The sequence below is a fragment of the Desmodus rotundus genome, chromosome 7 (assembly GCF_022682495.2).
Source record: "Desmodus rotundus isolate HL8 chromosome 7, HLdesRot8A.1, whole genome shotgun sequence".
Classification (NCBI taxonomy): domain Eukaryota; kingdom Metazoa; phylum Chordata; class Mammalia; order Chiroptera; family Phyllostomidae; genus Desmodus; species Desmodus rotundus.
The window spans coordinates 37,094,442-37,119,108 of NC_071393.1; the positions used below are offsets into that span (position 1 = coordinate 37,094,442).

A 24,667-nucleotide genomic window follows, 5' to 3' on the forward strand; every position below is an offset into this window, starting at 1 on the left:
GTTCAGGGTTTTTGTTTGTTTGTTTGTTTGTTTGTTGTTAGATGGTTGTAGTAGTGCTTAGTTGTCTTTAACTTCATTCAAAACATTCTGTTAGATTGCATTGTCACAGCTGTCATATCACCATGCATTTTTTTAAAAACATCAAAATTGGTGAATTTTTGTGTAGCCATTTTATTATTGAAGATGGAAGAAAATACACATTTTCAGCATATTATGCTGTGTTATTTCAAGAAAGGTAAAAACATGCCGTGACCGGTGTAGCTTAGTTAGCTTGAGCTGTGGCCTGCGAGCCAAAAGGTCGCCAGTTCGATTCCCAGTCAGAGCAGATGCCTGGATTGCAGATGCCTGGTCCCCAGGTCGGGGCATGTGAGAGGCAACTGATCCAAGTATCTCTTCGAGCATCATAATGTTTCTTTCCCTCACATTCTCCCTCCTTTCCCCTCTCTCTAAAAATAAATAATATCTTTTTTAAAAAAAAGAAGAGTAAAAATGCAACTGAAACACAAAGATCTGTGCAGTGTATGGAGAAGGTGCTGTGACCAATCCAACGTGTCAAAAGTACGAAGTTTCGTGCTGGAGATTTCTCGCTGGACGATGCTCTGTGGTTGGGTAGACCAGTTGAAGTCAATAGCGATCAAATCGAGACATTAATTGAAAACAATCAACATTATACCATATGGGAGATAGCTGACATACTCAAAATATCCAAATCAGTAAAGTTATTGAAAAATATGTCTTTTATTTTATGGGGGAAAAAAGTGGACTTTTTGGCCAACCCAGTACTTTTTCGGGTGATTGATGGAGCTGATAAAGCCCTAATTTTTCAGGTTAAATGGCTAACTCTGATGATGTCATTTGACAGCAGTCTTTCTTGCTTTTCCTGAAACTAGTTGATTCAAGCCATCATGCAGTTTCCATACTGTTCTGATGTTCATGTGCATGTGAGTTATTCAGGGTATCATTGTCCTTGAACAGAATAATCCCTATACATTTCCCCAGTTCTTTTATTGTAGACTGGAAGGAAGAGTATTGTATGAGTATTTGGATACATCTGCAGCCATTTTCAGTATTTGATTTGCTTGTTCTCAAGATACCATACACGTGACTAAGTTAATACGTGGCATAGTTTATTATAATGGGAATCTCCTGAAATACCTCCTCTGGTCATTCTTTCTATAACTATGGCTGGAACATAGTAGATACTCAATTATTTATTGGATATATTGACTTAAAAGGGCTACTTTGTATAAAAGTTTGTAAGAAAGCCTCATGGTTTTTATTTCTAAGATCATCAAAAAGGATATGATTTGCAGGTTTTATTTAGAAGTGATTGCCTTTCATTTCAACTTTCAAACTTGGAATAGTAGCCTGTGATTCCAAGGGAAGGGGGGTCACATGGTGCCATGGTCCCAGCTTAAGTTGATTTTACCCCAACATGGAGCTGGAGGCACATGGGAATGCGGCTGGAGAGTGTAGGAAATACACAGGTACGGTCAGGCAGCTGGGCTGGGGAGAAAGAGTAGTAACGCTCATTTGTTCTCTCCACTCTAATTGGACCAGGGGCTGTGTACACTTTACCCTCTCCCGTGACACGGACAAGACATGTTCTTGCAGCAGACTTGATTGCCACTAAGTTTGTTGTTTTAAAAGCAAAGAGGGTTTTGTAGGATTATTTTTCTAGTGAAGGAGAATGGAGGGATACATAAGGAGGAGAAATCATAAGATTTAGAAAGGAAATAGGTAGCAGGAGCTAGTTTTTATTTTATTTTTTATTATATATTATTGACTGTGCTATTACAGTTGTCCCAATTTTTCCCCCTTTTCCAACCTCCACACAGCACCCCCCACTCCCTCAGGCAATCCCCCCACCATTGGTCATGTCCATGGGTCATGTGTATAAGTTCTTTGGCTACTCCACTTCCTATACTGTACTTTACGTCCCCATGGCTATTCTGTAACAATTTGTACTTCTTAATCCCTTCACCTCTGCACCCATTCCCCCACATCCCCTCCCATCTGGCAACCATCAAAACTCTCTCCATATCCATGATTCTGTCTCTGTTCTTCTCATTTACTTAGTTTGTTTTTTAGATTCAATTGTTGATAGACATGTATTTATTGCAATTTTATTGTTCATAGTTTTGATCTTTTCTTAAATAAGTCCCTTTAACATTTCATATAATAATGATTTGGTGGTGATGAACTCCTTTAGCTTTCTTCTTGTCCGGGAAGCTCTTTGTCTGCCCTTAGGTTCTAAGTATCTTTGCCGGGTAGAGAAGTCTCAGCTGTAGGTCCCTGCTTTTCATGGCTTTGAATATTTCTTGCCAGTCCCTTCTAGCCTGCAAAGTTTCTTTTGAGAAATCAGCTGACAGTCTTATCAGGTAACTCCCCTGTAGGTACCAAACTACTTTTCTCTTGCTGCTGTTAAGATTCTCTCTTTATCTTTAATCGTTGGCATTTTAATTGGGATGTGTCTTGGAGGGGGCCTCTTTGCATCCCTCTTGTTTAGGACTGTCTGTGCTTCCCGGACTTGCATGTCTATTTCCCTGACCAAATTAGGGAAGTTTTCTCTCATTATTTTTCAAATAGATTTCCAATTTCTTGCTCTTCCTTCCCCTTCTGGCACTCCTGTGATGTGAATGTTTGAAGCTGTCCCAGAGGCTGCTTACACTGTCCTCATTTTTCTGGATTCTCTTTTCTTCCTGTTGTTCTGACTGGTTGTTTTTTGCTTCCTTATGTTCCAAATCACTAATTTGATTCTCAGTTTCAAGAACTCTACCGTTGTTTCCCTGTAACTTGTTCTGTATTTCAGGTAGTGTATCCTTCAATTCTGACTGGATGTTTTTCGTGCTGGTGCGGTCCTCACTAAGTTCTCTGAGCATCCTTATAACCAGTGTTTTGAACTCTGCATCTGATAGACTGCTTATCTCCATTTTGTTTAGTTTTCTTTCTGGAGTTTTCACCTCTTCTTTCATTTGGGCCATGTTTCTTTGTTTTGCCTTCCTCTCTGTCTGTGTTTCTATCAATTAGGTTCAGCTGCTATGCCTCTCTGTCCTGGTAGCATGGCCTAATGTAGTAGGTGTCCTGTAGGGTCCAGTGGCACACTCTCTGCTATCACCTGGCTGGGTCCAAAGGTGAGCCCTGCATGTGGGCTGAGTGCACTCTCCTCATGTAGTTGAGCCTTGATTGCTGTTGTCAGGTCAATGGGAGGGATTTACCCAGGCCAGTCAGGTGCAAGGACTGGCTGTAACCACTGACCACCAACCTCCAGTCTCTGTGGAGGATCAGCTGTGCATGACAGGGTGGTGTTGCTCCAACACGGTCTGTAGCTGTCCACTGGGTGAGCAGGCTTTACGGTTTCCTGGGTGTTGTAGGCCAAGGTCATTCCCCACCTGTGTTTTCCTTGGGGCCACCCTGCCTGGGCTATAAAGCAGGCTGAGATGATTGATATGTATGTTAGACTTGGAGATTCCTAGGGGAAACCAAGCTGTGATTCTAGGCAAGCTGCTGCTGGTGATGGACCCAGGGCCACTTAGCAAGAGGTATGGGGGCTGAGATCTTACTGAGGCTGGCTGTTGCTTGTTTGATAGGATTTAGGAAGTTGTGAAGCATGAGCCAAGACCAGCCACTCATATGGGGAAAGTCATGGTGTCATGGTTAACAGAGTGGGTGGGACGGAGTCTCTGGGGATCTCCATTGTGGGACAGTGTTAGCCAGGTTGATGGAGTGTCAGATATAGCCCATGTCTCCTGGCTCTGTGGCTCTGTGGGTGAAGGGCTAGAAAAGGGACAATGGCCTCTGCCCACCTTTCTGCCTGAGAGAAAGCTGTCCCCCAGCTCCCACTTTGATGCCAGATACCTCATTTCCTCCTTTTATGCTGCTGGTGCCTTTCAAGCTGCTGCCCTGGTGCTGGAGCTCAGAGGGAGTGAGTCTGAGTAAGTCCGTATGTGGGTTCTCTAAGGGGAGTTGCTTGGGATTCCAGAAATTTCTTCCACCCACTCAATCCCAGCTGATTTTTGCAGCCAGAAGTTATGGGAACTTATCTTCCTGGCACTGGAACCCTGGGCTGGGAAGCCTGGTGTGAGGCTGGGACTCTTTGCTCCCAAGATATCCCTCCTGAATTTTTACTCTTCCACATCTTCACCCCTCCTAATCTGGATGGATGTGGTTGCTTTAATTCTGTAGTTGTCAGATTTCCATTCAACTCGATTTCTGACGGTTCTGAGTGATGGTTGTTCTATATTTTAGTTGTAACTGTGATGTGGTTGTGTGAAGAGGCGAGCCGTGTCTGCCTGCGCCATCAGGAGCACATTTTTAGTGAGGGGCAAAATACTGAATCCCAGGGCCTAGGTTATCTTGTCCTGGACCCCTCAGCCGGCCTCTCCTCTCACAACCCTGTTTTGTTTTGTTTTTTTTCTTTATTACTCAATAGTGACACTTCCATAGCCCTGGATAGTACTGAGCCCTAGAAGCTCTGCTTGATCAAGATGCATGTGGTAGCCTGGGCCTGGTGTATGAAAAATTCAAGTCTTACTTCTTGAGCTATCATTGCTCCCGCTGCCTTGGATGTTCTGCTTGAAGACTGTATGCGGTGGAGGGCTCTCTCTGGAGCATGATTTGTTCAGGAGCCAGCCAGAGAATGTTTACTAGTCACTGGTTTCAACTGTGTGTCCTCAGGCAAGTTGCCTCGTTTCCAACCTGCTGCTGCTTTTTAAAAAAATCCGCCTATGTCAAAGATAACAAGGAGATGGTGATGAATGTCTTTACAGTCTTTGAAGGGGGAAATGTAGAAGGGCAAATCTGGTGATTTTAAAATAAAACAAAGTACAAGTCTGGGTCCCAGTGGTGTCCCTGCTTCACCACCAAACAGAAGAGTAGAGCAGGGCGTTGTAGGGTTTTGACTGTTGTTACTTCTTTTTGGTTTGTTTTTGCTTTTAATAGCAAATGTAGGCTTTTTTTTTCTCTTAAGGCTCCGCAATCTCTTCCTGGGACATGTTGTTAATATATTAGCCCGTTAAAGGCGTAAAACTCAATCCTTTTCCTGTTGATTTTACAGAAGGAAAGTTTTACTGCCTAACCAATATTTCTCTTAGAAGTGAAGGAGGTCACTGTTAACGTGTCTGCATTTTTGGAAATTTCCTCTGCTGGCCCTGGAAATCAGTGAGAAGAGTAGAATCCATGTGCATCATCAAGAATTTTAACCAGTTGGATTAGGTAGGGACTTTCTCCCACGATGTGGGGCCACCTACAGCAAGGGCAGCTGAAGAGGTAGGAGAGTGTCTGGGTGGGTGGTTTTCTGAGAGCTGCCTCAGGGTTTCTGCATCTGTACATAGTTCGTCGTCATAGAGAAATGGGTTTGCTGCTCTTCTCTTCCTGGCTGTCGTGAATAAGGCCCATTATTGGGTCAGGAACTTCTCTCATTTTGTTTTTGCTTCTGTTTTAATCTTCGGTTACTGTTTAAGCTTCCTGGCCACGCTGATCTTCCCGATCTCCAGCCAATAGTAGTGTGCTGTTGTGTCCACATCTGCGGTTGGTTGGATTTGGCTGTGGTGTAGGGCTCTTTCCTCTGGATATTGGACACCTGTGCTCGGATGCAGGAAATGTGGCTGCTTGTCAGCTCAAGCGTCAGTAAGCAAACTCCCTGTCTTTTTTTTTTTTTTTTTAAGATTTTATTTATTTTTAGAGGGAGGAAAAGAAACCTTGATGTGTGAGAAAATCATTGATTGGTTGTCTCTTGCACGCCTCTAACTGGGGGCCTGGCCTGCAACCCTGGCATGTGCCCTGGCAGGGAATCAAACCTGTGACCTTTCAGTTTGGAGGATGACACCCAGCTCACTGAGCCACACCAGTCAGGTCCCCTTCCTTTGTAAAACTTTGGAATGGAAGCAAAGGAAATAGCTTACCAGGAACACCGGATGAAAATTTTAAATTCTGTCTTGTTCTACCTTGTCCTGGTGGTAACTAATTACTAGGATCTCACATTAGTGGCTTTGAGTTTTTGACTGGGGCCACAGTTGTAGTTTGAGGCAGATTCAGAATTCTAAGCTGATGTTCCTTTTATTTGTTGGAGTGTCAGCCTGTTTGCCATACAGGATGTTTTCACACAGTAGTGGAGCCTTCAGGCTTCTGTAAGAAGCTCATGAAAAGCCCTCGGGGAAGCTGCTATTGTGGTATGGTTATCCCATAAAGTACCCAGGCCCTGGGCTCCTCCAGCCAAGTGGAAAACTGACTCATCAGGGAAAGAGAAATAGAAAATGGGGAGAAATGCATTTGTTGAATGTTTATCACTTGCTGTATGTTATGCCCTTTGATCTCCATAACAGCTCTGAGAGGTTGGTGTTACCTTCGTCTTTCAGAACTGAGACTCACAGAGACTAAGTAACATGGTCAGGGTTACACAGCTGGCAGGGGTGGAGCAGGAATTCAAGTCAGTCTTTCTGTCTGCAAAGATTGTGCTCTTTTTACTGTGCAATGTTGGGGTAATCTACACACAAGTATCTTCATCAAGCATTATACTAATTAGTGACTTGGAAAAACTACTGGCCTCTGGTAGAATTAAGCCTTGATCATACTTCAGATAGTAACTTCTAACATCTGATTGCTTAATCAGTAGCACTCAGGCCTATAGTTGTCAGACGCCAGTAGTATTTCTGGCTGGTTTCTTTCCTTAGTACAAGTAGGATTTCAAGCAACTATAGCTGGTCAGTAGCTCTGGTCCAAAGAATATTAATTGAACTGGCCCCATCCCTGAAGAATGTACAGTCTCTGGAAATGGGAATGCAGACACACAGTTAAGTGTGATTTTTGCTGATAATTGACGTACAGGGTGCTTGGGGAGCACCTGGCCCAAGTATATGGGTGTGTAGTTGCATTTTGAGAGGCTTCCATAAGAGCTGGCTAATCAGATCTGAAAGTGGGAGTGGTGGAGGTGGAGGGGTTAGTCCACATAAAAAGAACTGCACATGAGAAGGGTCTTCAGGAAAGAAGCCCTTATGCCACATTCAAGGAACTCACAGTATATGGTTGAAGCACACAGCTCCAGGGTGGACCAGCAATTTCAGAAGCTGGAGAAATGGTAGACCCAAATCGTCTTGAGATGACTCAGATTTCTGATGTAGCAATTTGAATGTATTCTGCTGCTCTTCACAAATAGGGAAGATGGAAGGAAAGGAAGGGAAGGGAGGGAGGATGGAGTGAAAAGAGAAACAGAGAGAGAGATTGGACCTGCTGAGTGTGAGGTGTGTCATGTCTAGTGAACAGCTGTATGGTACTGAAGGTTGAGAGAATGAGTTGGAACACTTCCAGAGGACAAGAGGCTCCAAGAGGTGACCATGGAGGGTGTTGAGGAGGAGGACGATGTTGCTGGATAGCTGCTAAACCAGAATGTGCGTTAGTTCTTCCTCTTGAGTATTGAAATCGTCTGGGATGATAGCCAGCCTTGAGATGGAGAGGAAGACTGGGGACCGGGATCCAAATTCTTGGGTAAACAAAGAAGTGACCAGGAAGTTATAGAGTGTTGTGACAAGGACAGGTTCAAGATTACAGCCGGTGACATGAGCCATGGAAGAGAGATTTTTTCTTTTCACTTGATGCTAGAGGGCCTGACAGCAGCCCCAGATCCCAACCTGAGGACGTGAGAGGGAGCTGCCTCTCAGAAAGGCTTGTAGAAGAGGTAGCATTTCTGGGAGAGCCAGCTTCAGATAAGGAGGAAGTAGAGAGACTGGGGATTTTGGTGATTAAATAACCATGGAACAAGATTGCAGAGGGTTTGGGGGTGGGAGATGTGGATGTAGTACAGGTGGTTTGCGGAGGGGAGCAAACAGCGCTGACAGGAATGGGAGTGTAGGTCTGGAAATGAGCAGAGGCAGTTAATTATATATTGGGCAGAGTGCGAAAAGAGTACAGAAATGTGACATGGTGGACTCCCCTGACTGTAAGATTGCCAAGCAAATAAATTCCAGAGACAGGCAAGAGTCCAGGTATAGGTGAGAATTTAACATGTGGTAAAGGAAGCAGTCCCAGTCAAAAGTGAAAAGATAGATTAGGTAGATTAGTCCGTAAATGGGTAGGGGTGGCTTACTATCCATTTGGAAAACAATTTAAATTAAATCTTTACCTCATATCAATCACAAAGGTAAACTGCAGGTGGATTAAAGATCTAAAGATAAAAGATACACCAGAACAATATTGGAAGGAAATACAGGAGACTATTCATGTCTCCTAGGGATAGAGGAGGCCTTTTTCAGCCAGCAAGTAAAGGAAGGAGCCAGCAGATTGCAATGGCATAAAAGCAAAGCAAAATAACCCCAAAAGGTTAAAAAGTAAAGGTCAAAATCAGGCAAATATTTGCAGCCTTAAAATTAAGACAAGTTTAAAATGTGGAAAGATCTCTACAAATCAATTAAAGAAAATTAACAAAAAGGTACAAAGAATATGGCCATTAAATGCAAAGCAATACTCAAATTCATTATTAAAAAAAGGCAACTTTTAAAATGATATATTTCTTTATCTATTGGGCTGGCACTGATTAAAAAAAGAATTGAGAGTTTGGAAGGATATGAAGAGACAGGCCCATGTATGTTGATAAATCAATACAATAACTTGGTAAGAGTAATTTGGCAGTGTCAAAACCAAAAAATTTCGTACTTTGGCTTAGCATTTTTACCTCTAAGATTTTTTCTACAGAAATCTCACAGCTGCTTAAAAAAAAGGACACACACAATTTACTAGATATTGTTTATAATATCAAAAACTTAGAATTATTCCCAAATGACAACAAAGAGGAAGAAGGTAGGACTTTAACTCTTTAAAGTATATCTCAAATATGGGATTCTATTGAGTACCTACAAACGATGTAGATTTATATATGGACATTAAAAGATTTGCAGATCATTTTGGTAAGTGGGAAAAAAGCTACAAACTAATATGTATTAGGATCTCATTTCTGTTTTAAAAATTAATAATCAATGTTTTTATAAAAAATTGAAAGACTACAAAATGTTAACCAAGGTTATCTCTTGGGATCTATAATTAGAGGGCGATGTTTTCTTTTTAGCGGGGTTACTGAGGGAGAGGAAGAGACTAAATTGAGTTTTAAAAGTAGGGGGAAAAGACTACAACTTCTACAAAGCATGGAAGGAGGAACATCCGGGATTACTCTGTGGGCTGGATCTGATGCACTTCTGAGTGAGGAGGTATCCCACGTCTCTGGGGGATGAAAATCCTGGGGCTCGTGGGAGGAGGCACCATGGTCCGCACTGAATTCAGCAGCACGACGGAGGGGTCCAGCATCAGGGCAGCTCTCGCCCTGATCAGCCTCTTGTTTCACTGCGACAAGCAGTTGACAGAGGTGGCCTTGCCCTTCCCCTGACCACACCAGAGTACTCTGCATTAACTGCTTCCAGGCCTTGGAGTACCTCATCCCCTCTTGAGGTGAGAGCCTGGCAAGCACCAACTCAGGGTTCAAGGTTCCTGCTCAGAGGTCCCCTCCAAGGTTAAGCCTGCTTCCCTTTTGGACATAGCTATAATGTCTACTGTAGCCCTTGCCACGCTGCTTTGTAATTGTTGTTTGTGTTTGTCTCTCCTACTAGACTGTGAGCTCCTCAAGGGCAGGGACCAGGGCTTGTTTTTCTATTTTACTGCCCCAGCACCTAGCACAGCTCCTGATGCACAGTAAGTGCTGAATATATTTTGGTTGGAATGAGGAAAAGAGTGGGAAATGAATGATTTCAGGGGTTTTTATTGGACTGAGTACGGGGAAAGGAAGCCTAGGTGTTACGTACCTAAAGGTGGGGAGGGGAGGGGAACAAAGTGGGTGTGGAGACCCAGCAACATGGGCACTGGCCTAGGAGAGTGCCAGGACGTATGGGGCAGGCTACACCTGGAAGAGGGGGAAGGTGCCAAAGGTTGGGTTGAATTTCCTAGTGTCCATTCCAGAAACCAAACCAAATTCTGCTTTATAACCAATGTGAATGTGTTTCCTGCATGCTGCAGAGAGTAAATACATTGATGTGATAGAAATGTTTTGATTCTGGGCGGAGCAGGGCTGGTGGAAGGAGAGGCTATTGTGCGTTGAGGTGAAGGCAGTTTCCAGGTATCCTAATACGGGAATGAGTTGTCCCTTCCAGAGAAGTGGAAAGTCCTGAGTCTTTAGATTTATGGACCCCAGCGTCTCCAGAGCAGAGTCTAACAAGGTACTTTCTGTGTGCCTGGTATCTTCTTATCAACCCCCACCCCAATCCCAGAAATACTAGGTTTGGGTATGTAAAACATTACTGTTTCTGTTTGCCATTTATGCCTGCCTATCATGGAGCACAATGATTGTGCATACATAGCATTAAATATGCATTTGTAAAATTCCAATATCATTCATTGTTTTCAGCAACTATTTATCAAACGGCTACTGTGTGTCAGGCACTGGGAATACAAAGATACTGGGATCGGTCCCTGCTGTTGAGGAACTCAGAGCCTCAGTGAGGAGATAGACAAACAGTGTACATTAGGATAAATGTTACGAGAAATGTATGTATACGTTGCTTCATAATCACATAGGAAGGTCTCTTAGGAAAGGGTCGGGGCATAACAGCAAAGCTTTATAAAAGGTAAACCAGAGCTGTGTGTCTTAATCAGGTGACATGTGGAAGCAATGAAAAGTTTGTTTCAATTGGAGGAAGCAGTATGTGCGAAGAAAAGTATGAAGAAAATGTGGGATTTTCAGGGTTCTGTAGAGAGTTTATTGTGCTGCTGTGAGAGCTGCTGCGCAGGAGCAGAGAAAGACAAGGCTGAGTTCCTGTGGTCATCCCGTGGGTTCTGGACTGTGTCCTGAACGCTGTGGGGAGCCAGGGGAGGACTCTGAGCCGAGATTGTCACAATCTGATTGTCATATTAAAAGATCACAAAGGATAGCAGATTGAAATGGGGTATGTGAGGGGGGACCCAAAAAATGGAATTTATTTATTAAAAATTATGTTTATTATTACTTGCTTAAACATCAGTCACCTTCAAAGTACTCTCCATTTGATGCAATACACCTGTTGAGATTTTTCCCCCCCTGCTCAAAGCAGTATTTGAACTCATTGGTTTTGATACCTTTTAGTGCTTCTGCCTCGAAACATCACCTCTTCACTTCTGCCACATCAGGAAAATGTTTCCCTTTGAGGACTTTTCCATCTGGGGAAACAAAAATAAAAGTCACTTGGGGTGAGATCAGGTGAATAGGGAGGGTGGGGCGGAGGGCATGCCGTTTTTGGTCAAAAACATTGTAAATCAGCCATCATGAAATGGGCAGACAAGATGGAAGAGTCTTCAAAAAAAAATTCACTGAAGCTGAACACAGCCTCTCACAACAATGCCAGATGGTACACTGATGCAGATGGGTTCCTAGAACACACACCCAGCAGGCAAGCCTGTACTACAAGAGGCCCACCCTCCAGAATACAATTCTGGGGTTTGGGGGGAGCCTCCGAGTATATAGAGGCAGGAAGAGACCAACTGGGAGATATTTTTAAGTCATGTAGGTGACAAGGTATGAGAGGTTGAATTAAGGATTGACCAGTGGAATCGGGAAGATGGTGATGTTAAGAGGGAATACAGATTTGTAGTTATAAGACTTAATTTTTAAAAAGACTTAATTGGATCTTTCTTTTTTTACTGTTGTAATCTCAGTGCTTAGCACAGTGTTTGACACATAGTAGACAGTCAATAAATATTGAATGAATTAATTTGTGATTTATTCGGAAGGGCGGGAGGAAAAGATTCACGGTCTGGGTAAATCAATAGATGGTGCTGTTATCAAACAGAGAAACAGTGAACCAGGAAGAGGAGTGAAGAGTTGGTTCAGTTTTATATTTAAGCTTTGAGTTGCTTTTGAGACATTTGAGCAGAGGCGTGTGTGTTGGCATGCAGAGTTGGGTTGGAGAATCATCAGCCTATGTGGGAGTGGATGGCATTGTCCAGGAAGAGCGTAAATGAGGGAAAAAAAGAGTTAGTTTGAAACTCTGGGGAACACCAGAGGGGTTGGTGAAGGAAAAGAAGAATGAGGAAGCATAATCAAGGAGTCAGAGGAAAAACCAAGAGACAGCAGTACTCCCTCATCCAGGGGAGTTTAGTGTTAGGGTCCGGGACGTCTGATGCTGCCAAGAGTTCTCAGGAGGAGTGAGTGTCCACCAGGATATTAGTTCTCTGACAGCAGAGACTTTTCTCTGTTTTGATCACTGCTGTATCCCCACACTTAGAACAATCTAGCACATAGTAAGTGCTCAGTAAATAACTGAGGAATGAATGAATGAATTGAAAAAGGTCCATTGGATTTAGTCACAGAACCACAGCACCTTAGTTAAGGTGTTTTCAGAGGAGTGGTGGAAGGATGCCCGGTTATAGTAAACTGAGGAGTGGATAAGAAGTCAGGAAGGGGCTACAAAGGTAGGATTTAGGGTAGCCATCTCCATTGATGATGGCCATTTAGGGTAGCTCTCATGGACTAAGCACTTTACGTGCATTAACTCTTAATCTTACCAACAGCCCAGTAAGCTGGTACTGCCATGACCCCCATTTTACAGATGAGGAAACTGTAGCTCAGAGAGGGAAGAGTATATGCCCAGGGTCTCACAGCTAGAACCAAGAGTTAAAACCAAGACTGTAGTCCAGATCTGTCTAACTTTGTCAACACCTAACTGATCAAGCTACATTTCCTCCAGAGGTTCTTTGTAAAAGGCAAGTGAGAGTGACTGATAAAACAGAGTTGAGACTTGCAAATACTTTAAAGCTGAAAGGAAAGAATCACCAGAGAGACTTCTGGTCAAACACAGTTCACCTCCTTGCACAACCACATCAAATTTACAACTAAAATATAGAACAACCATCACTCAGAACCATCAGAAATCGAGTTGAATGGAAGTCTGATAACACTGAATTAACGAAACCATATCCATCTGGACTGGTCAAGGGGACGGAGATGCAGAACGGGCTGGACCCACATCCACATGTGGTGGATAAAAATTTGGGAGGGATATCTCAGGAGTGAGGAGCTCCAGCCCCCTACCAGGCCCCCCAGCCCAGGGTTCCACATTGGGAAGATAAGTCCTTATAACTTCTGGCTGCGAAAACCAGTTGGGATTGAGTTAGTGGAACAAACTTCTGGAGTCCCAAGAAGTTCCTCCAAAAGAACCCACAAACAGACTTATTCACACTCACTGCCTCTGAGCTCCAGCACTGGTTAGCAGCTTGAAAGGCACCAGTGGCATACAGGGAGGATCTAACGGTCTGGCATCAAGGCAAGAGCTGAGGGACAGCTTTCTCTCAGAAAGGTGGGTAGAGGCCACTGTCCCTTTTCTGAACTCTCCACCTACAGAACCACAGAGCCAACAGGCAGGTGTCATATCTGAGACTCCATCAACCTGGCTAACACTGCCACGCCCTGGAGATCCCTTGAGACTTTGTCCCACCCAAACTGTTTAACTGTGACTCTTCCATGTGAATGCTGGTCTTGGCTCAAGCTTCACAACTTGCTAAATCCCATCAAACAAGCAACAGTGGCCTCAGGTCCAGCATTAGCAGCAGCCAGCCTAGATTCACAGCATGGCTTCGCCTGGCAATCTCCAAGTCCAGCACAAGTAGCAGCCATCTCGGATTGCTTTATCACTCATCTAGGGTGGCCCCTGGGTAGAACACAGGTTGGGGCTGGCCTTGGCCTGCACCACCCAGGAGAGCCCAGAGCCTGCGCACCCAGTGGACAGCTACAGACCACACTGGAGCACCACCACCCTGTCCCTGCACAGCTGTTCCTCCATGGAGGGCATAGGTTTGTGGTCTTTGGTCACAGCCAGTCCTTGCAGCTGACTGGCCTGGGTAAACCCTCCCATTGACCTGCCAACAGCGATCAAAGCTCAACTGCAAGAGGAGGGTGTACTCAGCCCACATGCAGGGCGCACCTTGAGCACCCATCCTGAGTGGTAGGGGAGGCTGGGCCACGGGATCCTACAGGACGCCTACTACAGTAGGCCACACTACCAGGACATAGTCATAGCAGCTCTACCTAATATAAACAGACACAGGGAGGCTGCGAAAATGAGGAGACAAAGTAACATAGCCTAACTGAAAGAACAGATCAAAACTCTAGAAAAAGAACTAAATGAAACAGATAAGCAATCTATCAGATGCAGAGTTCAAAACACTGGTTATAAGGATGCTCAGAGAACTTAGTGAGGACCGCACCAGCACGAAAAACATCCAGTCAGAATTGAAGGATACACTACCTGAAATACAGAACAAGTTACAGGGAAACAACGGTAGAGTTCTTGAAACTGAGAATCAAATTAGTGATTTGGAACATAAGGAAGCAAAAAACAACGAGTCAGAACAACAGGAAGAAAAGAGAATCCAGAAAAACGAGGACAGTGTAAGCAGCCTCTGGGACAGCTTCAAACATTCACATCACAGGAGTGCCAGAAGGGGAAGGAAGAGCAAGAAATTGGAAATCTATTTGAAAAATAATGAGAGAAAACTTCCCTAATTTGGTCAGGGAAATAGACATGCAAGTCCGGGAAGCACAGACAATCCTAAACAAGAGGGATGCAAAGAGGTCCACTCCAAGACACATCCCAATTAAAATGCCAACGATTAAAGATAAAGAGAGAATCTTAACAGCAGCAAGAGAAAAGTAGTTTGGTACCTACAGGGGAGTTCCCATAAGACTGTCAGCTGATTTCTCAAAAGAAACTTTGCAGGCTAGAAGGGACTGGCAAGAAATATTCAAAGCCATGAAAAGCAGGGACCTACAGCTGAGACTTCTCTACCCGGCAAAGATACTTAGAACCTAAGGGCAGACAAAGAGCTTCCCGGACAAGAAGAAAGCTAAAGGAGTTCATCACCACCAAATCATTATTATATGAAATGTTAAAGGGACTTATTTAAGAAAAGATCAAAACTATGAACAATAAAATTGCAATAAATACATGTCTATCAACAATTGAATCTAAAAAACAAACTAAGTAAATGAGAAGAACAGAGACAGAATCATGGATATGGAGAGAGTTTTGATGGTTGCCAGATGGGAGGGGATGTGGGGGAATGGGTGCAGAGGTGAAGGGATTAAGAAGTGCAAATAGTTACAGAATAGCCATGGGGACATAAAGTACAGTATAGGAAGTGGAGTAGCCAAAGAACTTACGCACATGACCCATGGACATGACCAATGGTGGGGGGGTTGCCTGAGGGAGTGGGGGGTGCTGTGTGAAAGTTGGAAAAGGGGGGAAAATTGGGACAACTGTAATAGCATAATCAATGAAATGTAGTAATAAAAGAATCACCAGAAAAAAATAAATCGCAGACTTTGGGAGGAGAGGAATGACTTCTACAAGAGGGCGCCTAGGTAGAGATCCAAAGCATAGATGAAAGGAAACCCTTCCCACCGAAGGAGGAGGAGGAGAAGGTGAAGGCCAGGTGCGTGTTGCAGATATTTTTGTCAGGGAAGCGTGGGTGAGGCAGGGATGGGTGAGAGTTCTGACGGTCTGCGGGGAGTGAGGGAGGTGGCAAGCAAGCTACAGACTTGAAGAGAGTGGCATTTTGTTAACAGCCAATGGCAGCACATGTTGGACCTCTGTCCTTGAGTTTCGGGCTACGAGAATTCAGGGGCAAGGCTCAAATGCAAGAAAAAGTTCATTTAGAAAGTCACAGACAGAGGAAGTGAGCCAGCTGGGCTACGTGGTTTCAGGAAACAGGTTACACAGACAAAAGAAGGACTTTTGGAACTTTGGAGAAAGAAAGCCAAGTTATGCAGCTTGATGAAAGAGAGGAGGAGGGAGGGCTCAGGTGTGCTAGAGAGAGACACACACACATGCTGGGTTCTTGCCTGAGGGGTTTTATTGTATTTTAATTTAATTTAATTTTCATTATTTGACGCCCTTACACCCTTGCCCCCTTGCAGTCACCACAGTGTTGTCTATGCCCGCGAGTCCTTTTTCCTTTTTGCTTGATCCTTCCACCCCAACCTCCCCTGTGCACAGCTGTTACCGTGCTTTCTATGAGTCTGCCTCTATTTTGCTTGTTCAGAGAAAGACAAATACCATGTGATTTCACTTACATGTGGAATCTAATGAACAAACTGAAGGATTTTAAAGACGAGAGTTTTGGGGGATATCTCAGGGGAGGATCTCAATAGAATAGTCATCAGTTTTTCCAGGTGTGTCCTGTTAGGGTCGTAGTCTCCACTGATTGGTTGCCACCAGGGCAGGTGGTCATTACTCATCACATACGGGCAGCCATGGTGTTGCCCTGCCTGGCCTTAGTGCTTTTCTGGGCCTGGAGCTGAAACAGAGCTGAGGCCGGGATGTTATTTCCAGCTTGACCAAAGCTCTGTCTCTGTAGACCCGGGGCTTTGTTCCTGAGAGTGTCTGATGTGGGTCAGAACCTCGTTATCCTAAGGTCTTAGTTCTTAAGGGCGTTGTCGAGCAAAGGCTTGTGTGGGAATCTGTGAGGCTGTTCTCTGGACCCTTGTGTTTCCTGTAATGGGGTCTACCACTATGACATGCTGGGGGCAGGGGGGGTCCAAACCGTGTGACCTGCAATACGAAGGGCCAGGGGGTCTAAACCACATGAACAGTGACGTGCTAGGGGAGGAAAGGTCACCCTGAGGGCAGAGTTTCATCCTACAATTGTCTGTTGCTGGGAGCCCTGGTTTTCTGCCCTGGTGACCTTCTGTACCTGGCCTAACATTCCTGCTCTGCTCTTGCCTGTCTAACTGCCCATCATACCAGTGTAAGTGAGAAATAGCTGGTGCAGAGTAGAAAAAATAGCAGTGGCGCAGACCGAAGATTTTCAGGGCGGCATCAAGGGCCCAGCCAAGATGAGAGACCATGATTTTTTCAGTGACCCAGTCTCGCTGATACATGATTTATAGGGTCGAGCATTTTGTCCACTGGTTGCAACAGAAGATAAAAGAGGCAGGTTGTTGAGAGCGCTGGCTAGAAAGTGAGGTGATAGCCCACCAGGTCTAGGGCAGGAGGGAAGGAAGTGACGGCGGGAGAGGATTGACGACAGAGAGGAGACTGAAGGGTCTAGGGCCAGCATCTGGAGACGGTTCACCACGGGGACACTGGGGATAAAAGGGTCTCAGAGTACCACGTCCAGCGACCTGTCTGTGATGAAGAAAGTAAAATTACGTTTAAAAAGGATACACAGGGGAAAAAACGTAACAGTGGTTATCTCTTCAGAGGGGGGACAAAGGAGTGGTACCAAAGATAATTTATTGTTTTGTTGTAAACTCTCTGTACTGTTTGAATGTTTTCAACCTTTTAAATTAAAAAAAACCCAGAAAACTTTTCAGTGAACCCTAAAAGAGCAAGGTCACATGAGAGCAGGAGATGAGGAGGCAGTGGACGTGATCTGGTCCCACCCTTGCATTGTTCCCGTGGGAGGAAATGGGAGCCTGCGACTGGCTCGGCTTGGCACCAGCAGAACCAGAGCTAGAACCAGCCTTTCCTGATTTCCCAGCTCAGTGCTCTGTTTTCCGGGCTGCTTCCTGAGCACTAAAGGCTTCAGAATTTCCTGCTGCCCTCTCTGCCCCTCCCCTCCAATGGATTGTGAATGTGCCTGTGAGATGGCTGGCTGGTGGGCTGCTTCCTGTCCTGTGCCTCCCACACCTGGATGCTTCTCTGTAGCATGTGTGGGTGTGTGCAGAGGTGGCTGGCCTGTCCCCTGCCTATTTCCTGCTCTGTTCAGAGTAGCAAGTTGGAGGTGGAAAACTACAATGATACTCTTTACATTCTTTGAAGTGACCAGTGTCCTTCCATTTTGCTAGCTCTCACATCACCACCTCCCCCCAATTTTTCCCCTCAGCTTGTTTAAGCAACAGCCCAAACCCAGATGAGTCACTGAGATCACTTAGGGCAGGGATTTTTTACCCTGAGACTGGTGGCAGGGATGAAGGATGAGCCCTTAAATTAGGAGCATTGCTCTGGGAGGGGGGGGGGGAAATCTATTCATTTTCGTTGGATCGTCAAAGGAATCCCCCTAAAAGATTACGGATTTAGAGAGCAGAGTGCAGGTGTGTTTTAGGAAAATAAGATATAACAGCAACAACAATAACAACAATTGGTTGTTTTCTTGTCTTCCATTTACTCACTCAGATAAGCCTGGTATTTGTGCAGCCCCTCGCTACCCAGGCAGGGACCAGGGCAATTGCATACCAGGTTAGTTGTGATTTCTCCTCAGTTTGGTAGACTGAGGTTCAGAGGATTAACACTAAGCTCAGGACTTCTGCCCTCGTTTGGATGGCTGCCTGGATAAATACACAGACGAGCTCCCCACACAGTGATTCTGAGGTTCTGTGATACGTGGCGGAGTAGGGACAAGGAGGTAGAGGGGAGGCATAGTGTAACAAGGGATATTCTTTTACAGCTTTCTTCACCCACCTTCCAGTTAAGCCCTCCTTGGTTTTTGTTGTAGAAATGGCTTGGGGAGCTTGGGATGACCCTAGAGGTTCTGCTTTGGAAGAGGTCCCTGAAAGCCGGGTTGTCCTGTGTTTACAGGGATGAGTTTTTAGGGTTTAGAATGCAGTTGTGAGTTGGCCTGGCCCAGAGTAGCCTCAAATTCCCTTTTCCCTGCATGGTTTAGACAGGTGTTAGAGTGAGGACACAGGCTGTTTACGCAGAGAAGAGACAGTGGACCCTAATTGTTCCTTCTTGGCAGACCTGAGGGCTGAGGTGCAGCCAGGCAGTCGTGTTCAGGAGGGGTGAGCAGTCTTCCTTGAGATGGTCCAAGGCTCTTGGGTTCTTTCTGCCTAAGATGGATAACGTTTGGGGTTCCAGTTTGGTTCTGAATTCTCTCTCCCTGCCTTCTGCCGCACCACTCTGTCCCTGACTTTGTAGGAAGTCATGGATGCTGTGCCCACGGGAATGCATGTCAGAAAGAGTAGAGAGAGGGAGTTCACTGAGGTTCAGGCTTGGGACAGTACAACCACAACTACCCTGAAGGTCACAGGGAAGAGCCAGCAGAAGGGTGGGAAGAGACAGCATTGATATTTGATATTTTGGCTTTTTTCCCCCAGCATATATTGGGCTCTATAAAACTATATTAGCTCTGGCCGGTGTGGCTCAGTGGATTGAGCACTGGCCTGTGAACCAAAGGGTTGCTGGTTCAGTTCCCAGTCAGGGCACATGATGGGATAGTGGGCCAGTACCCAGTTGCAGGCATGCGGGACACAAGCAATTGATGTGTCTCTCACATGCTGATGTTTCTCTCCCTCTCTTTCTCCCTTCCCCTCTCTCTCAAAATAAATAAATAAAATGGGTTTTTTTGGAAAAAAACTATATCAGATAGTATGTTGGCTCAGACTGGGTGGCTTCCCACTGTTGGGAGAATTCTACCTCGGATGGAGAACCTGTCTGGGAACAGGATGGAAGGACGCAGGACGGGCTCATGACCGTGTGCCTTTGCTGAGACACCAGCTGGGTCATCTGAGCCTCCTGTGCACAGCAGGTGTTCTGCCATCCTCCTCATAGGCTCGCAGTAGCTCTGGGCTTTTCCGAGGTTGGAAAGCCTCAGACGGAGCCCTCAAGAGCAGCCTGTGTCGGGTGCTAGTCTGCAGTGAGATGAGAAGCCTACACACCAGAATGTAAAACCGTTCCCTTCCCTGAGGCCTCACTATGAAAAAAAAATGTCAGAACTGCACGTTTTATTCTGACGTAATTGATTTACAGCCTTGCATCATGTAAGCTTCCTATCTGGTGACCGACAGTAACTCAGTTTACAGATCAGCAGCGAATTCCCAGGCCACACTTTGAGTAGCAATGCTCTGGAGCTGCCTCTAGTTTCAAAACAGTTGCTGGGGTCTTGGAATTGTGTGCTTGGACTGTATCCAGCCCGAAAGAATGGAGTCCTGGTTACAGAGGGCTGATGCCAGATCATTCGTACACAGCCAAGGTGGCTTACTGGGGAGAGAAGGGAACACAACCGAAATGAAGAAGTTGAACAGATGACTAGGTAGCCAAGGGTACATGCCTGTCCTCCCTTCCTTCTTGCCACAGGCATATGAGCTGAAGGGGCTAGAGCTAGGGACCCTCCTGTAGGGCTTTGGTTTTTCCTGTTGCCTCTGGTGACAGGTCAGCCACACTAAGTTGACACTGTCTTGCAGGAAAACAGCATACTTTGGAGAAGCATTCATTGGTTGTCCTTGTGGTCACTCCTGGATGTGAGCAGCTCCCTTCTTTGGAGTCACTGGAGAACTGTAAGTGCCGCTCTGCTCCCATTCTAGACGAGCAAGCACCTGTCTGGAGCTTTAGCTCTGGGTGGCCTGGCCTAAGTTGCTGGTGCTAGGCCTGGACCCCTCCATGACTGTGGGGACCAAGGGCCACCAAGTGCCAAGAGCCACAGAAGGGGAGTTTTTCCTATGGCCTCTAACCAGTGTCTGCACGCTGACTGTGAACTGTCACCTGGCTGCTCAGTGAGTCCCACAGGACACCTGCCCTCTGGACTGAGCATAATTCTGTCCCCATTTGAGGACTGTGTATACACTTGGCTGATTTTCTCTAAGAGATCCTACACAGGGAAGAGGAGTTTTTGGTCATTTGAACTGAGATGAGGTCCAGTCCTGTGACTGCCTCCTGTCTTCTCTGACAAGCATTTGGGGACTTCTTACTCTCCAAAGTGAAATTCAATTCTTGACTTCCTCCTCACGTTCCTGGGTGGGGCGGCTGTGGCCTGGGGAAAGAGGGAAAGGAAGGTGGTTACAAAGGCTTTGGGAATGTCGGAACCTGGACTCACCCCTCCAGGCATCGCTGTGCCCTTTGCCAATAGGAGACCTCATACTGTCCACTAAAGGCCGGTGGGAGCTCATACTTCTTGCAGGGAAAACTGACCCACAAGGTGAGTAGTGGTTCACAGAGGACTCTGCTCCAGCATGACCCTCATCACGCGCCACCTCCTACGGCCTGCAGGGTCCCTAGGTGACCACCCTCCCACTCTGGCCCCAGGCCTGGCCAACCTGCAGCTGCACTGATGTGCAGAAAGAAAAACAAATGTGGTCTTGCTGTTGTTTTTTAATTCGAGGATTTGTACGGAATATGGGGTCTGCACTTTGAGAGTAGAAACCCTTAACCACGTGGGGTCGTTTCCTTCATTCCAGACACCCTGACGATAAACAGTGAGCAGAGTTTCCTCCTGTCTGAGACTGTCTGGGGAGCTCTCCGAGGTAACGACGTGGGGCTGAGGGCTGGTGCTGGGGGGGAGACAGAGGGATGATGCAGGATGGTTGGCGTTGGTGGGGCGGGAGGACGTGACCGGAGGCTCAGCGAATGCCCCCATTTTAGGGACTTCGTGGAGAGCAAGTAGAATGTTTCCCCATGCCCCTGAAGGGCGTGTTCTCCTCACAGCTTTCCCTAGAGGTTGCTCTGGGGCAGCAGTGGGAGGGGGGGCGCAGCGGGGACAGGGAGCTGGGGAGGGGGCAACCCTGCCACAAACACTGCCTGTTCGGCTCTCACTAAAGACGCACAATTGGCCAGGCTCTTTAAAGAAGGGAACTATATCAAAGAAATAATAAATGCCAACAAAAAAAGAGGTAAATGGTAGTAAAATATGTGGGATTATATTATTTGGGGAGAAAATTCGGGCTGTCTTAGCTAACAGGTGACAGGCCCATGCCCTTCCTCTTAGTTTACTGAAAAGGAATTTGGTCCCTAGTTACAGACTTAGCCACACACCTGTACCACTTTTGGTAAAACATCCACTAGTGAAGGATGAGGGACATTCTCACAGCGTTCCACACCTGGGTTTGGTTTGTCTTCGTCCCCTTGCCCCCCCTTCCCTCCCCCACGTTCTGGAGAAGTAGCGTGCCTGCTCCCCTTTCTGCCCTCTTGCACCTTCTGTGCAAGTGCTAATGCTCCGTTTGGGTGGGTGAGGTGAAATCTGGCACTCGGAATGCTGGGCGTCAGGGTCAGAGTGGAGGACACCCAAAACTCTGCCGGCAGTCTGCCTGGAGTTGGGTGCTGAGTGACCACAGAGTCTTCCATTCTGAGGATCTGAGGCTCTGGGGTCCCTCCGTGGGCTTCTGCCATTTTCTCAGAGGTGAGGCTCCAGAACGCACAACGCTCTGCACCCCCGTGTGTGCTCGGGCCCTGGCGGAGTCTAGGAGTCTGCCCTGTGGACTGGGGCACCCAGTCCTGGGCGGCAGCTGCCTGCTCCACTTCAGGTCCGCATGATCGGGTTTCTTCTCAAAATCTGAAGAGGAAAAGGGGGTGATCCTTTGTCTTCTAGTCCACCTGTGGACCCAGGCGCCCTGGAAACTTGAGCTTATGGTTGCTTTTTCACAATTCGGTCTGGGAGGAGGGAAGAGCAGAACACTGGGGATTCTTTTTCTCAGCTCCCTCAGCTCCGATGAGCATCATCCTTAAGAAGCCCTCACTCCTTGCAGGCTGACTGTCCCGGCAGCTGTCCTTACAAGCACACATCTTCTTAATGTTCTTGTGAGTTCAGGCCTTCGGAAACATGGGTTAGAGGTGTATGGGTTTTGAGGGTCAATGTGCTCCTAGAAGGGACACTAACACCCCTTACACTGATACCTCCCAAAATAAAACAGAGTAAAAATTGATGCCAGCTTCCTAACATCCCCTGTCATAGTGTTGGGACCTATCAAGCCTGCGTTACCACCCCCATCTCACTGGGCGCCCGGGTGTTGTCCTCTGCCACACTGCGCGCCTCCTAGAGGGACACATCTTTTCCCACCTCCCTAAGTCTTTGTTCTGCCTCTCTGCTCTCCTGTAGGTCTGGAGACTTTTAGTCAGCTGGTTTGGAGATCTCCAGAGGGCACGGTGAGTGTGGGACCTCAGTAAACAGCAAGGTCAGTAAGCTCCTTTTAAATCTCGGGTTTGCTTCCGGTGTCCAGAGTTCTGGAAATATCTCATTTTGCTTTCAGACTGAGTCCTAGGGGCTTGAGATGGCCTCAACGATAGTACATAGGCGGACATGGGTGGAGACTGGCCTGGCACACTTGGCCTGTTTGGAATCATTGTAATTAGTTCCCGAGTCATTATTCAGTAATGACCTTGAGACCACACTTCTTTGAAGAAAACAACATCTTATCAGTCGGTGAAAATGCAGACTCTGTAGGCTGAGTGGTGGGTGGGATGGCTGTATTTGGAAGCCTGGGATGATGCTCTCTGGACAGGTTCCTGCTTGTGGTCACTGGAATAGAGGTTTGAAAGGGCATTTGGGGAGATGGTTACCCCGCCGAACAGTCACATACTGGCTTTTCAGGGGTCTTAGGAGACTTTTTCTCCCCATCCCACCCTCACGGTAAGTTCCCTTTGAATCCTAACAAGTTTAATGTTTGGTCCACACAGTTCTTTATCAACAAGACGGAGATTGAGGACTTTCCCCGCTTCCCTCACCGGGGACTGTTGTTGGATACATCTCGGCATTACCTCCCACTGCCTAGCATCCTGGACACTCTGGTACCCAGGCCTGAAAGCCTTCTTTGGGGTAATGGGGCAAGGGACATCTCAGGTGCCATATTCCTAAAGAGTTACAGAGAGAATATAAGTAACTTTACAAGCTCCTAGGAAAAATGGAAAGGATGATCTACTTAGAAAAACATAATGAGAGTTACTTATGATTTAAATCTACTCCACTGGCAGCTGTGGACCAATGTCCAGGCCGTCTCCAAGGATGCAGAATGGTGGTTTTGGGCACTGGCATCTTTGACCAGTGTCGCTAACTTTAGTTTAGTCGGGACAAGGTTGTAGGGAGATGTTCTAAAGCCTTAACTGGGCGCATTCCTGTGTAGCTTGAGTTTGATGGGCAGTCTTGTGTAGTGGTTGCTGATCCAACCTGAATGTCTGCCTTTTCCTTTACTCCTCTGGTAGAACCAAAGGGGTGGGGACATCCATCAGTCGTGGCTTCTGAGATCTACGAGTTATGGGGCTCCTAAATTCACAGTGGACCTCACAATTTGGATAAACACTAGTCAGACTACCGAAAACCAATGGCAGGAGGAAGTGTTAGTTTTCAGGGTGTTTGGGGGCTTTTGGAAGACTCCAGGGTACCATACAGCTGCGACTGTCAGTGTGGCTGCAGCTCATCTCTCAGAGGACACACTGCTTCGGCAGCCCCCTTTGGCATGCCCGGGTGGGGAGAGAAGAAATAAGCTGATGGGAAGGTCTGGTAGAAACTGGGGCACTTACAGGACGCTGGGGCAGCCCGAAGGGGCGCGGGCCACCTGGAAGTGGGCCTGCTCCCCAGGTCTGGGGCCGCACGGGAAGGCTGTGGTGAGCTCAGTATGCACTTGGCTCGACTTGCAGGACACCATGGCCTACACTAAATTCAACGTGCTCCACTGGCACCTGGTTGACGACCCTTCCTTCCCATACGAGAGTTTCACCTTCCCAGAGCTCTCCAGAGAGGTACGTCTTGATTTCACCTGGACCAGGCTTATGGGATGACGTTTGAGCCTAGCCGTGGCTCTGCTGGAGAGCAGGGTGCCAGCTGTCCTTCTGTCCAGACAGTTTTAGGGACAGACTGGCCCATGAAGGGACTTGTATTTGGAGTTAGGAGACCTGAGTTCAAAGATCACAGGAGATCATCTTTCCTGGTCTCGTTTTCTTTTTGTTTGTTTGTTTATTTTCTGTCGGGTGGGTGCAATACCTCCCTCGTCTATCACATTGGGACGCGGAGACGAAAA

At 46.5% G+C, this 24,667-nt stretch overlaps 1 protein-coding gene across 1 annotated transcript in view; it reads left to right on the top strand.

The window, feature by feature from the left end:
• Positions 1 to 24,667, top strand: part of HEXA (hexosaminidase subunit alpha) — a 35,726-nt gene that overhangs the window by 2,659 nt on the left and 8,400 nt on the right. The window contains exons 2-6 of the mRNA XM_024557272.4: positions 20,129 to 20,221; positions 21,119 to 21,184; positions 22,753 to 22,799; positions 23,331 to 23,441; positions 24,288 to 24,389. Coding sequence (XP_024413040.2) covers positions 20,129 to 20,221; positions 21,119 to 21,184; positions 22,753 to 22,799; positions 23,331 to 23,441; positions 24,288 to 24,389 — 419 coding nt within the window. The remainder of the gene's footprint in view (positions 1 to 20,128; positions 20,222 to 21,118; positions 21,185 to 22,752; positions 22,800 to 23,330; positions 23,442 to 24,287; positions 24,390 to 24,667) is intronic.